The sequence below is a fragment of the Festucalex cinctus genome, chromosome 14 (assembly GCF_051991245.1).
Source record: "Festucalex cinctus isolate MCC-2025b chromosome 14, RoL_Fcin_1.0, whole genome shotgun sequence".
NCBI classification, from domain to species: domain Eukaryota; kingdom Metazoa; phylum Chordata; class Actinopteri; order Syngnathiformes; family Syngnathidae; genus Festucalex; species Festucalex cinctus.
In genome coordinates, this window is record NC_135424.1 from 10,383,492 (window position 1) to 10,396,620 (window position 13,129).

The following is a 13,129-nucleotide window of genomic DNA, read 5'->3' on the forward strand; positions in this document are numbered from 1 at the left end:
TTGCAGGCGAAACTGATAGTCAAGGAAACATTGTCAAATGCTCATCCTGAAAATATGGGGAAGACCTACACTGCTGTCAAAAATGTGCATCATTTCCCCTTATTAATGTTTAAGATCATCAAACAAATGGACTTATCAGACAAATATAACTCAAGTAAACATCAAATGCAGTTTTTAAACGGTGATTTTATTGCTTAAGGGAAGAAAAATGATTCAAAGCTAACTGACAATGTGTGAAAATGTATTTGTCCACTAAATCTAATAAGTGTTTCAGCCACCCTCACCAGCAACAACCGAAATCTTTCGCAGCTCTGTGGAGATATTTTTTGGAGCACTTAAAAATAATAATAATAATAATAATAATAATAATATGTTCTATGCAGCCCCGCCAGTCTAAATATAGTGTTATTATGAATATTGTGTTAGTGGAATATATGCTAAGCAGCAAAATCCAGCAGTTTATATCAATATCAGTAGGTGGCCATTTTGCCACTTGCTGCCGAGTGAAAATGACATCCCAGTTGCTCAGGTCCGAGGGAACAACCAATCACAAACAGCTCAGCTTCAGAAAACAAGTGAGCTGTGATTGGCAGTTGCCTGAGCCCTGAGCAACTGTGATGTCATCTTCAGTCGACAGCAAGTGTCAAAATGGCCGCCCCCGAGATGGATAAAAACGGCTAGATTTTGAGTCATAATTCATATTCCACAAATGCAATATTAATCAGAATGTCATGCTTAGACTAGTGAGGTAACATATTACATAATATTTTCAAGAAATGTTTAAGCTTGACTTCCCCTTTCAGCAATGGAGGGCTTTTGAGCATGAACGGCATTTTTAAGGTAATTGTGCTGCAGCTCGTAGTTCATAAAACATTCATCAAAAAGTAGGGATGTTAGATACCACTTTTTTTTCAGACTTTAAATGAAATGAAAAAACTAAGAATTTGAGAAGAGTGCAAATACTTTTTGACGGCATTGTACGCGTCTTCGAGTACTGTACGTAATATAAAACGCAAAGAGGATTTGATGTTGGACTTCCCCACGCAGAGATTATAACTGCACATGTTTGACTGCTTGACAAAGCAGCCAGAAGGGCAGCATTAAATTAAAGACTGACCCTTGACACTAATACGCAGATCATCTGAACTGGTTCATTGTCTGCTGATGTCCACCAAGAAGCTGTGATCTTTTCTATTTCGATTAGTGAATGTACACCAAACAAAACGATGGAATCAAATTTGTCCGTGCGCTTGTCCTGAGTACAGAGCAACAAAATGCACTTAAGAGTTTGGAAGCGTCATGCTAAGCTAGAATGAAATACGCCAAACAAATTTGCAATGCCTCACAGAAAAGAACAATGAGTAGTTTTCATCTGTCTTCCAGATTATGTGATGTCTTTACAGTATTCATAATAACATGTTTATGTGGCAAACATTTAGTGAACACGTGTGCACCCTCTCATAAACGTCGTATAACAGATGAAATCATTGTTGTGGACAAACAGAAAAAGATCATCAATAAAAGGGCACAATTACATCGAGGATTCAACATCCTTTATTGGAAATGTTCTGCTGGTAAATGTTGAGACCAATACAAATAAAATGGAATTCCCAAACAACAAAACAATACGAACAGCGGAATTCTACTCTTTGGACAATTATGAACATGGATACATTTATGGTAGCATTGCACAGAGACATGTTTTGTTTTAGGCACCAGAAAATGTAAACAGAAATGTAAATAAACCTGAAGGACATGTCATGTGATGTGTCATCCATATTTAATGCTGAATGTGAATATTTATTGCGTGGCAGAGTTACCCTGTTACAAGTGAATATGTGATTCTCTGCATTGGTGTGGCAGCATTTATTTTTTATTTTTTTGCACTTTTACTCAATATGAACTCAACAGCAAACGATGGGACCAATCCAACATTTTCATACAGGTCGCCATCATCTGATTGGTCATCCAGGTTTATTTGCTTTTCACTAATTGTGCTTCTCTTCTGCGGCACACAACACACACAATAAAAAAAATAAAAAATAAAAAAAAACAGATGGCAGAACACTCGGTTGAGACTCAACTATGGATTTGAAATTACGCTGTTATGGATGGGTAGAAAGTAAATACACATTTCACTGATCTGTTCCCTGATGCCAATCTTGAGAGACGGAACCACAATACACTGAGATCCAGCGCTCATTCTGCGGTATTTAAAGTGCACCGAGATGAATCGCTGTGATTCTGCGGTGGTTCAATTTGCCTTCAGGAATGCAGGAGAGGCCTCCAAACAAAAGGAATGACTTTTCTGGCTCGGAGCCCAGTAGCTGGATCTGGCTTCTTTTTTTTTTTTTTGCTTCCTCAAAGAAACAAGCAACATGGCTGGATAAAACCCCGAGGAGACCTCATCTCAGGGCAACCCAACAGTGAATCGTTGCACACTGTGAGCACCTGGTTTACTAAGATACCAAATAGTGGGTGCAAACAACAAATTGTACACATCGTTGTTAGACATGACCAGGAATGACCCAGACTAGACTTTAAAAGAGCTTTGTCATCAGTGATATGGCATGACTCCTTCTTGTGACTGACCACAGGTCAGAAACATTAGGAGCTCTGAAACAGCATTTATGATACATTTTGGTTGCGGCATTTCAAACATTTTTACACAAGTGGAAAAGATCAATTCTCCTGTCGCCTCTCATTTTTCCTGTGCCTCATCACCATGGTTACGTATAGTGGTGGAGTTTGCACCTGTTTTTTTAGACACACTTTTTAAAAATGCTAACTGCCATTTCAATTTGCCTTGACTTTGATAAATCACATAAATGGGCTAATCTATTTACATATAAAGAACAAACAAAACAGTGCGGTTGACAGATGCAATTCTGGGTGCGTCTGGTTCGGGGGCAGGGGAGGTTGAGCCTCCCTCTCCCTTTGTCGGACTGTTCGTCTTTATATTTCTAATGTACATGTTTTGTCACACTGTCGTTCAACAGTCTAATACATGTAATCAATGCGTGTGAAATATTTAGTGCTTCTGTCAACCAGAAAAGTAACTAAAAGTGCAGGGTGGAGCCAAGAAAGTATATTGCCGCTGCCAGCAGATGGCAGACCTGAGCTCCACTGCTGCAATGTTGCAATGTGTAGAAGAAGTGTAATGCCCTTCTCATAGACCACAGGTGTCAAACTCAAGGGTTGGGGACCAGATTCGGCCCTCCCCATCATTTTATGTGTCGGGAAAAGGCAAAACATGTTTGTTGACTTGTTTCTTGTTAAATTATCAAAATTGCAAACTGTCTTCACGTTTGTGTTGATATTTTGTAAGCATTTTTTTTTTTTAATTCTATCTTTGAAAATAAATTGCGTAATAGTTGAACAAATCTATTTTTTATTGGCTTCTGATTTCAGAACTAGTTTCAATTTGTTGTGGATGTAGTATGCACCAGTTAACTGTTTTTGGCTTCAATCAATTAATCATAACTCGTTAAATTCTTTGTTGATTTTGATTTTGGCATTGGTTTGTTAAGATACACCAGACAAGCAGTTATGATGCTAGATACGTTGGTCATTTTTATAATCATCATATTAAATTTAAATGATTTTTAATTTTAAAAAAATTGTGATCAGCAAAAACAAAACAGCAACAACAATTAACTCAAGCTTATGTTAAATATTGTTTTGTTTTTCTTGCAAGTTGATTATTGAATAATATAAATTGACTGAAGCATAATTAAAAGCTTTGTTGAAAACAAATGTTTCAATTAAGGCCAAAATCTACATTTTGGCTAATCTTCTATTTTGGAGATTCTAATTTCATATCCAATTCCAGAGGAGTCGGCGCCTCACCAATCATGAACCTCACCGCATATCATATTTTAATTGATCAGCAGCTTCCACATCTGTTTGCATGAGCAAGCAAGTTTGTGCCCACTTTTGCACATGAAATGTTAGTAAATTGTAAATACAGAGGAAATATATGATGTATATGATGGTGGCAAATGATTATAACTGGTGCCAAGGCTGTCAAGTATGGCTGAGATTTTTGGTTTACCACTCTAAATAACATCAAACAAAATATAGTGTCTCATAATTACTCAGGGTGGATCCTTAATATACTTTGACTGAATTATGTAATTTATAAGAACATATTTTCATATTGTAAACGGATTTTAGAATTGGCTAACTATGCTAGTTGTATCTACGTTTCCAAAATGGCAAGTAATGATATTGATATTGTTCAAATTGATTTTAGGATTATTTGACTTTGCACGGCTCTCCTCACACTATAGTGCAGTCTCATGATTCGGCCTCCATATTTTTGTGTAACATTTGAGGGTTTTTGTTGTTGAGAAATTGATGGTGTGATCCAGAGAGAGAATTCCCACTTGTATTTCAAGCGTATCTCAAGAAAAGAAAAGAAAAAAAGGGACACTAGATCATTCCTATAGTGACTTCAAATTTTGGATTTACCATATGAGATTCTGTGTCCATCACGATAGAACTGATACATTTCAGTTGCGTTTCTATTGTCATGTAATTTTGCATGATGAACAAACAACAAGTGTCTGAGATGAATGACTGACCTGTTCTGGGGTTCACACATCATGACCACACAAATACAGTACCGTTCAGACTATAACCAGTCCACGAGGCTCCGCTGGCTGGAAAGAAGCTGAGGGCTGGCGTGGGAGGAGATGAACACACACATCAGAGAGAGGAGACCAACCACCACAACGGAACCATATCTACTGTACGTACTCAATGACTATTAGCTAGCTATTCATTTTGATGACGATATTATAGAACTATAACATTACTATAGCGGATACTCTGTCCAGCAGTGTTCTCTATTTATTGTGCTCTAACTGTACCTACTCTTTACACAACACCAACAGGAAATCAAAATGAGATCCAATTAAGACAAAACATGACTGCTGCCCTCTCCACATCGTCTCGTCTTGTCTTTTTAAAGGAAATCTTGAGGATGCTGCTGAGGAAGCTTGTTAAGGGCCTCATTTTGCGGGCTGCCCACTCATCACTTCCACAGCTGAGTGCTGAGGGTCTGTCCGGAGGCCGCTGGCGCTGCGGACCAACTGGCTGCGGGGGCACCTGATGTTGCTGGGCCTCCATTTGTGGCCATGCCTGACATCTGCTGGGATAACTGAGGGAGGAAAGAGAATACATAGAAGTGAAAACATACAATTTTTCTCCTTGATGACTGCACTCCTCAAGTCACCTCCTGACACTTCCCCTCAAGCTCCCCCATTCAGCACCTCATCTGCTTCTTTCTGCCCGCCCTCGCTCGCGCTTCCATTTTGTCTTATCTATTATGAATGTGCCTTGGTGCTGCACCACTCTCTTATCTGGTCATCTGAGAGCTTTGTGCAGGTATGTGTGTATGCACACCCGCGCGCGCGCGCGCACGCACAGACACAAAGAGCCGAAGCGATCTCAAATGTGCACCGGCTTTCAGTCACTGTGCCTCAGCTCCCACTTTATCACACTCACTGACAATAAGAAAGACACACACGGATTGAAGTTCTAATGTTAGTGTTCAAGGCCTGCACGCAGCTGGAATCAGACACTGTAGTGCCATATAAACAGCAGTTTCCAACTGTCCAGATATGTCTATCAGTCTGGCTCTCTCTAGACTATATGTGCATGTGTGTGTATATATATTTATATTAGAGTCATAACAAAAACTGAAAATTGGTTTTGACTTCAAACCCTATAAAGCCAAATATATCGTATTAAATACAAGACATTTTGAGCCCCCTATTTCATGAGTATTATTTTTTTCCCCCCATTAAAACCCTGTCGTATATGATCTGACACATGCATTGCACGGATAATCCATTAGAGGGCAGTCTCACCCATCTGATGGCTTTTACAGCGACCTTGCAAAGATCTCCCCAATTGAGAAAGGAGAGACACCTATAGTCAATAGTGGGAAATGTTCCTTTTGATTTTTGTAAATACTAATATGTTTGATGTGTCTGTTTATTATTATATTTTTGGCAGTTGTAAATGTACAAATTAAAAGCATTGTGACCGGATGTATCAAATATGACACAAATCAAAAGTCATATGTGGAAGGTGATTTTCAAAATGTTTTTTGTTCAAAAGGACAAATTAATACTGTATTTACAAAAAGAATCAGAATTTTCTCACATATTTAATCTGATGCATTATTATTATTATTATTATTATTATTATTATTATTAAAAAATGCAAATGCATCAAATCAAATCAATTGAATCGTTCCGCTCTAAAATATAGGGAGCTATGTATCGAATGATTTTTTATTGGTGAGATATATCTTTGAAGGAAATGCCACATTTACAGTACAGTACTGAAAAGTTCATTCATGTGTAGTGTAATAAAAACGTCAACAAAACTTGCATCATACCCTCTCGAATTGAGCAGCACCAAATTGAATCAAATTGTAATCCCACTGAACCAAAACGTTTCACTTTAAAATCGATCTGTCCTTCAATCGTACCACACCTCAAGATGTGTAAATTGTCTTTTCGTCTATACATGTGTGCGCTTATATATTTATATACACATGGACACAATAAATAAATACATAAATAAAAAATGAATGACTAAATTGAAAATTAATCACAATTAAAAAAAATACACATTGTTTTTGAATTGTGGTTCAACAGAATAAAAAAAACAACAACAACATGAAACAGGCCAACACTGTCTGGCCACCACCAAAAAAAGGCTTAATGAAAGACCCTGACATGGAGGGAAGGTACTCCATAATTTTCATGAACAACCCATCTTAAATGTAGCTCCTCCCCAACATACAAATATCTGTCAGTCGAGATGTGTCATCATCATATTCGTAAGATGCAAGTAGATGTGGCCCAGGAAAATGCCACTAGCCACCGCTGATTCCTGTTCCAGCACTTTTGTAGGGCAGTGTATTATGGACCCTTTAATAACAGCATCAACGGCAGTTTTGCGCGACGTTTAGAAGTCTTTGCAAGCATACGCACATCTTCGGATGAAGGTTTCGTGTGCAAAGTAGAATTACATTTTGCTACTTGCTCAATTTAAATGACTGCTTAATTTCGATGGAGCTCAACTGAGAGTAAATAGAGCATTGTAAGTAATTGTCTTATATTACCTGTCCCACACTCCATTGTCCTTGCATGTCCACGTAGCTGCCGTTAGGTAGAGTCATGCCTGACATCATGGCCCCTCCTCCCATCATGGCGCTGTTTTGAGGCTGGCCCATGTTTATTTCTATAACACACACACAATTGTCCAGTGATTCGGAACATTAGCCCATTTTAACTTTGGTTCCCATCAACATTTATTTAGATTCCAGGCGGACAACGTAGGTAACACAATGTCCTTTTATCCTTATTTTCATTTTTAATCCTCTAGATAAGTCAGTGTAATCACACAGCAATATAATCAATGCGCACATGTAAATTCTATGCAAAGCTACCGCCTGCTCCTCTCAACAAACAAATGTCACAGTTGCTTCCCACACTTGACATACACGCTATGAATACTCTCACGCACACGCACGGGCGAATGCATACCCACACAAACGACTCAACTGTTTCCTTCAAATAATAAAAGGAGGCGAGCAGTGCAAGTCTGCTTTCACTTCTCTGCTTAAGTTGGACACCAGAAAATGGATCTGGCTGCTTTTCATCAAACTGACCTTTCATCTGCCTTCACTCAGAACTGTTATTATGATTCTTGTGTGTGGGTGCTTTCAGTATGTGTGCATTAGGCTAACAATGCATGCATTCATTTCTCTTATACAAAGGACAAGACACCCCAATTTTTGAACACTACGTAAATGAGTGAAACTACAGATATTCTCATACTGTACATACAGTATGTCACAAAAGTGAGAACATTTAGTTTCTCCTTATACTCTCCTGTGACTTCCTGACTCCCTAAAAAAAGAAGAAATTAATACGATTTTTTTAATTTATATATTTATTTGTAAAATAAAATATTCTTCTAATGAATTAATGATTTAGATGAAAAAAAGATGAATAATTAAATATTCAAAAAAATTTCAGAGCGCAAATTTTTAAGTTGTTAGAAATTATCTAAAAATGTCCAAAAAGTGAGCAGAAAATATCCAAAAAGGAAAGGAAAAGCAGAAATTTAACATACAATGTCCATGAAATTGCCAAAAAACAACAAAGTAAGAGAATTTTATAAAAAAAAAAGGCAGAAAAGAACATGTTCAAAAGGTAACCTAAAATGTCCAAAAACAAAAGAGAGGCAGAAAATTACAATAAAATATTTTTGGAATTGCAAAAAAAAATAAAAAATAAAAAATAAAATAAAAGTCAGAAGGCAGAAAAGAACATATTCAAAAAGTAACTATGAAATGTCCAAAAACAAAAAAGTCAGAAAATGTACATTTTAAAAAGCAGAAATGAAACATTTCTAACTATAATATGTCCAAGAGCAAAAGAAGAAATCCTGAAAATTACCATAAAGTGTCCACAAAATTGCCAAAAATGTCAGAAAATGTCTGGCAAAAAAAGGCAGGGAAAAAAAAAAAATCAAAATAGCCATAAAATGTCCAAAAAAGGAAGAGGAAGACGAAGAAGAAGGAGGAGGAGGTGTGGTAGAAAATGACCATAATGTGTCTATAAAATTGCCAATAATATCAGAAATTTATTAGAAAGTCAGAAACCAAAATATATGAAAAATTACCCACCAAAAAATTCCAAATTCGGAAGACGAGAGGTAGAAGAAAATGAATACCAACGTATTGGATGCTGTATATTTTTGTGTTCTGGTACATTAGACTATCACTAACACAATATTTCCTTCATCACAATCTTCAAATATTTTGTGGCTTCATACTGATTTTTGCTTATTTATTTGGCCTAAAATGATGGGAAGTTTAACAGACCCCTGGTCTACTTAATTAAGTAACCGTTCCAAAATGTGATTATTCCCTCTGCCAAGCATGAAACTGTAAAGCTAATATTTTGATTGGAGTAGTGTGTGTGCATGTTTTTCCATATTACCTTGCCCAGTAGCAGGCTGTTGCTGGCTCTGTGGCTGACTGCCCACCGAGCTGGTGGCATACAGAGACAGGATGGAGTCTTTCGATAAGAGCTTTTTCTTCTCTGCCCTTGTAGTGGTGCAGGTGGAGGTAGAGGAGGAAGATGAAGAGGTGGAGGAATCTGATGTCTGAGGTGCTCTCTTGGAACCAGGCTGTTGGAGTGAAGAGAAATAGATGGAATTTCTCCATCAAAAAAAAAAAAAAAAATGTATATGGCTTGCACATTCTCATCGCTTTCCAATGAAAACAGGATTGACTGGCTAGTGCTTTGGTAGCTGTGCATGTGCTGAGGGGGGTTTCTGTCATCGTGTCCAATATACACCATTATTATAGTATGTATAGTATAGTATGCATGAGTGAAGTGTGAAATAAAAGGGGAAGCAAGAAGCGACTTCATGGATACGATACGAGGGGACTGTGAGAAATAGTGGCCACTGAGAAACGCACACGAACACACACCACTTTGAAAGTATGTTGTGCTCAACTACTTAGCAGGCAGTGCTGCACTCATCTGTCTCACTCAGCTGACTCGCTTTGACTAGAAGAGGGGAAGACAGGCAAAGCAAGAGTTGGAGGGAGGAGGGTAAAAAGGAATAGGGAGAAAACAAATTTGGGGAGGGGGCAACATTTACTTGGGAGGAAGCACCAAACAAGAGAAGGCAGAGGAGAGAGGGGAAAATAAGGAAGGGGTGGGGATGATGGGGAGAGACAAGTAGGGCAATGGTGAGAGGATCACAAGAGTGATGAGAAAAAAATAAAGTGCAGAGGTTGAGAAGGGTGGAGAAAAACATCATTTGAAGCCAAAGGAGGACAGGTTGGAATAATGTTGAGCAGAACATTTCAAAAGATGGATAAGAATCAGCTCGAGCAGGCAAAATGTGATGGTGCGTCAGGTAGTCACCATTCACATGATGCTATTAATAGATGGCACACATGCAGCATCCTTGCTCCTAAATTAAGGAGTAAATGGAAGGAAAATGATCCTGAACTGATCAACTCCATGTCAGCCAATAGAACTTGACTGAAGCACAGAGCAAAGCCCGTTTGCTTTAAGGATAATTCACACATTTAGAAGACTTCAAATCCTCGGGGACAGACAGACATTCGGCTCGATTCTTTCCTGGAAATAATATTTTTAGAATTGTGAATCATCTTGCTCTGAAATTGTGTGACAAAGCCATCCTTGGGGATGGTGTAGGGGAGGCTTGATGGAACATGTTCAGCAATAAAAACTGCTTGGAGGAGTGACAAGTTTAATTAAGTTTGCATTAAGATATGGCAAGTGACTGTTTGGCGTGCATAGCTTGGATTATAACAGTTAATTAGGACTTTGGTGAGGAAAATTTGTGAGATTTGCCAGCCTGGAAGCCAAACTAAAATGCAGTCAAGATGAACTGCTACTGCTGATAGATCTGCCCCAATTCTCTTTCAAAACATTTTTTCTCAAGTAAAGTTTTATAAGTCGTGCAATTACATGACTACAGCATATTATTTGCAATTTTACCATCACATCTGTTACGCTCTGGATTTGGATCCCAAAGTCGCAGACACAAATAAGATTTTAACTCTTTATTCGCATAACACTGAGACGCTAAGCTAACTTGGGCTGTGGAGGTGCACAGGGAAATAGAGGAATAATCCGACAAAACACACACTTCTCAGTTAGGCTTATATAGATAGTGAATCGATCAGATTGGCTGTTGTTCAGATAAAGAGACTAAAGGTTGTTGACATCGCATAGCTCCTAACATCACATAGCTTAAGACCAGTTGAAACTAGTTGCTGGTTACATCAGTTCAAAACGGACACTTGACCTCACCGTCATGACCCAAACATAACCATTGCATGACCCGGTCATGACAATATCTGACACAATATCATTTTTGTGCATCATAATGCATATTGACCATGAGGACAGAATGTTCTCTATGTGTATGTGTTAATCAGACAACTTACGTCGGTGAACGAGAGGAGAAATTGCCTTTTCAACACACACATGCACATCCACATAGCGTGTGGTATGTTGGGGGCTCCTAGCAGCATATTGTGCGACAGAAAGCCTCCATAACAAGGCTCCATTCTTTTCAAGCGATGCTGTGCTGTATGGTGAATTAGCATCTCTCACACCATTGTCCTCGCTGTCGCTATTCACACACACGCGGATGCACGTATACACGCAAACGCCACCTTTTTCCTCGATGGTTTTCCATCACTGCTTGATGGAAGCAGCCATATACTCCCCTCTGTTAGGCCATCTGTGTCTTTAAAGCCACAGTAAGATTGTTTTTGAGCACGCGTAAAAACTAAAGAAATCTGAACAAAGAAAAGAGTGCACCAGAAAAAGAGAGAAGTGTAGGGAAAGGGGTGGGTGATGGAGAATCAATCACTCGTAGTCACCACTTCATTACATCACTTGTGTGCCCCATTCCATTTCTTCACTCAACAGCAATTAACTGCATGTGCCTCTTTTTCCCTTCTAGTGTGTCTCCATTTTTCTTCACACTTTAAATCCTGTTTAGCACTGAAATTGAGCGCCTGAATAGGTCACCTACCAATTTACTTCTTGCTCACTTTGCTCACAAAATACTGAACAGTCTTGCCTGTGTTTACATTTTCGGCAGTTGGTATGCTCTCAAGCCTGAAAATCAGTTTTGCATGGATTCATGTTTGTCATTTATCTGCTAGAGAAAACAACAACAACAACACTTCCAGAAGAAATCCTCCACTTACGATTTATTACAGCTACAAAGTGGCTGTTACGGTTTCATGGTTTTAATTAGTGTAGCCTTGCCAAGGACATTTTTAACAGCAGTGGAAATGTAATATTAATGGCTGAATCCATCGCAGATTGCCATGTTTAGGGGCAATTGTTTGACATTTTGCTGATTTTATGCTCTGCTGCCTTCAAAATTCATTTCTATAAATAATTAATTCATAATCCTTTAGTCAAAGTGTGAAATGAAATCAAAATTAAACTGTCAGCAGGAGCTGCAAAATACTCTGTGTAATAACTATGCTACTTTCACGATTACCAATGACGTGAATTTAAAAAAAAGAAATAGAAAGAATTTCCCAGCGGATGTTTTTAGTGGTGTGCTTGCATCTGCGGTGGTACAATATAGCCCCGCCGCAGTCACCCAAGCCCTGCTGCCAAGGGCAAAACAATGTGAGTTTGGACATCCTCCCACAATCTCCATGCATACTGGACAGCACAAAATATGACAAAAGAAGATTACAGATTATTTATTTAGAAAAAAAAAATGCATCGGTAGGGCATGGGTTTATCACCTTTGCCGCCCCTAAAAATGACCGTCGAGCAAATAACAAGACCACCGTAGTTTGTTGGCTTGAACTTTTTGATAGCCACTTAACAAAGCTAAAATATACAAATGCGACCAAGACTATCTGTAACTTCAATTACCAACCTAGGTTAAACTTAGCTCAGCTGTGGCATACAAAGCCATGAGTGCCTAATTCACTTCGAGGCAGGCGTCCGGCTGTGTCTCTGTCGCTTAAACCCGCAAAATGATTTATCGTCCGTGTAAAACCTTCTGTGCATTTGATAATATAAGACATCATGCAACCGTGATTCATATTTTGAATCGCCACACAATCAGTTGCAAAGACTTGGCTGTTCGTGAAATCTGCGTCAGAGGTTACCGCAGTTCAGCTGTTCCCGCCCCAAATGATTGGTACTTTTTGTAATGGAGAAGCAAAGGAAGCCAAGCCAGGCCAAGCGGGGCCGGGCCATTCTGAAACCGGTAATGGAAAAGTGCCTTTAGAGTGCTATAAGTGTCCCAATTTATGTTCTGAACTGAAACTCATGCACACAGACACAAAGACCATTTTCACTCAATGTGCACATAAAATTGCTGAGATCTTCAAAGTGATAATATATACTTTAGCTTGTAGCCACGTTCTATTCCCATTACTATTTGGTAGGATATATGTAAGTATATGTCATTCATATGTCATGTCGTTCATTCAATTTCAGCTGCATATTTACCATCCCCATGCCATCGCCCATCCATGTATTTTTGCACATGGATTTACTGGGCA

General features: G+C 38.6%; 1 protein-coding gene across 2 annotated transcripts in view; it reads right to left on the reverse strand.

Annotated features, from left to right (window-relative positions):
- Positions 1-1,536: 1,536 nt before the first annotated feature.
- Positions 1,537-13,129, reverse strand: part of LOC144001561 (stromal membrane-associated protein 1-like) — a 46,864-nt gene continuing 35,271 nt past the window's right edge. For both annotated transcript variants that reach the window (XM_077496011.1, XM_077496010.1), the window contains exons 9-11: positions 9,033-9,222; positions 7,145-7,263; positions 1,537-5,164 (exon numbers count right to left, since the gene is read on the reverse strand). In XM_077496011.1, coding sequence (XP_077352137.1) covers positions 5,039-5,164; positions 7,145-7,263; positions 9,033-9,222 — 435 coding nt within the window. In that variant the 3' untranslated portion in view covers positions 1,537-5,038. The remainder of the gene's footprint in view (positions 5,165-7,144; positions 7,264-9,032; positions 9,223-13,129) is intronic.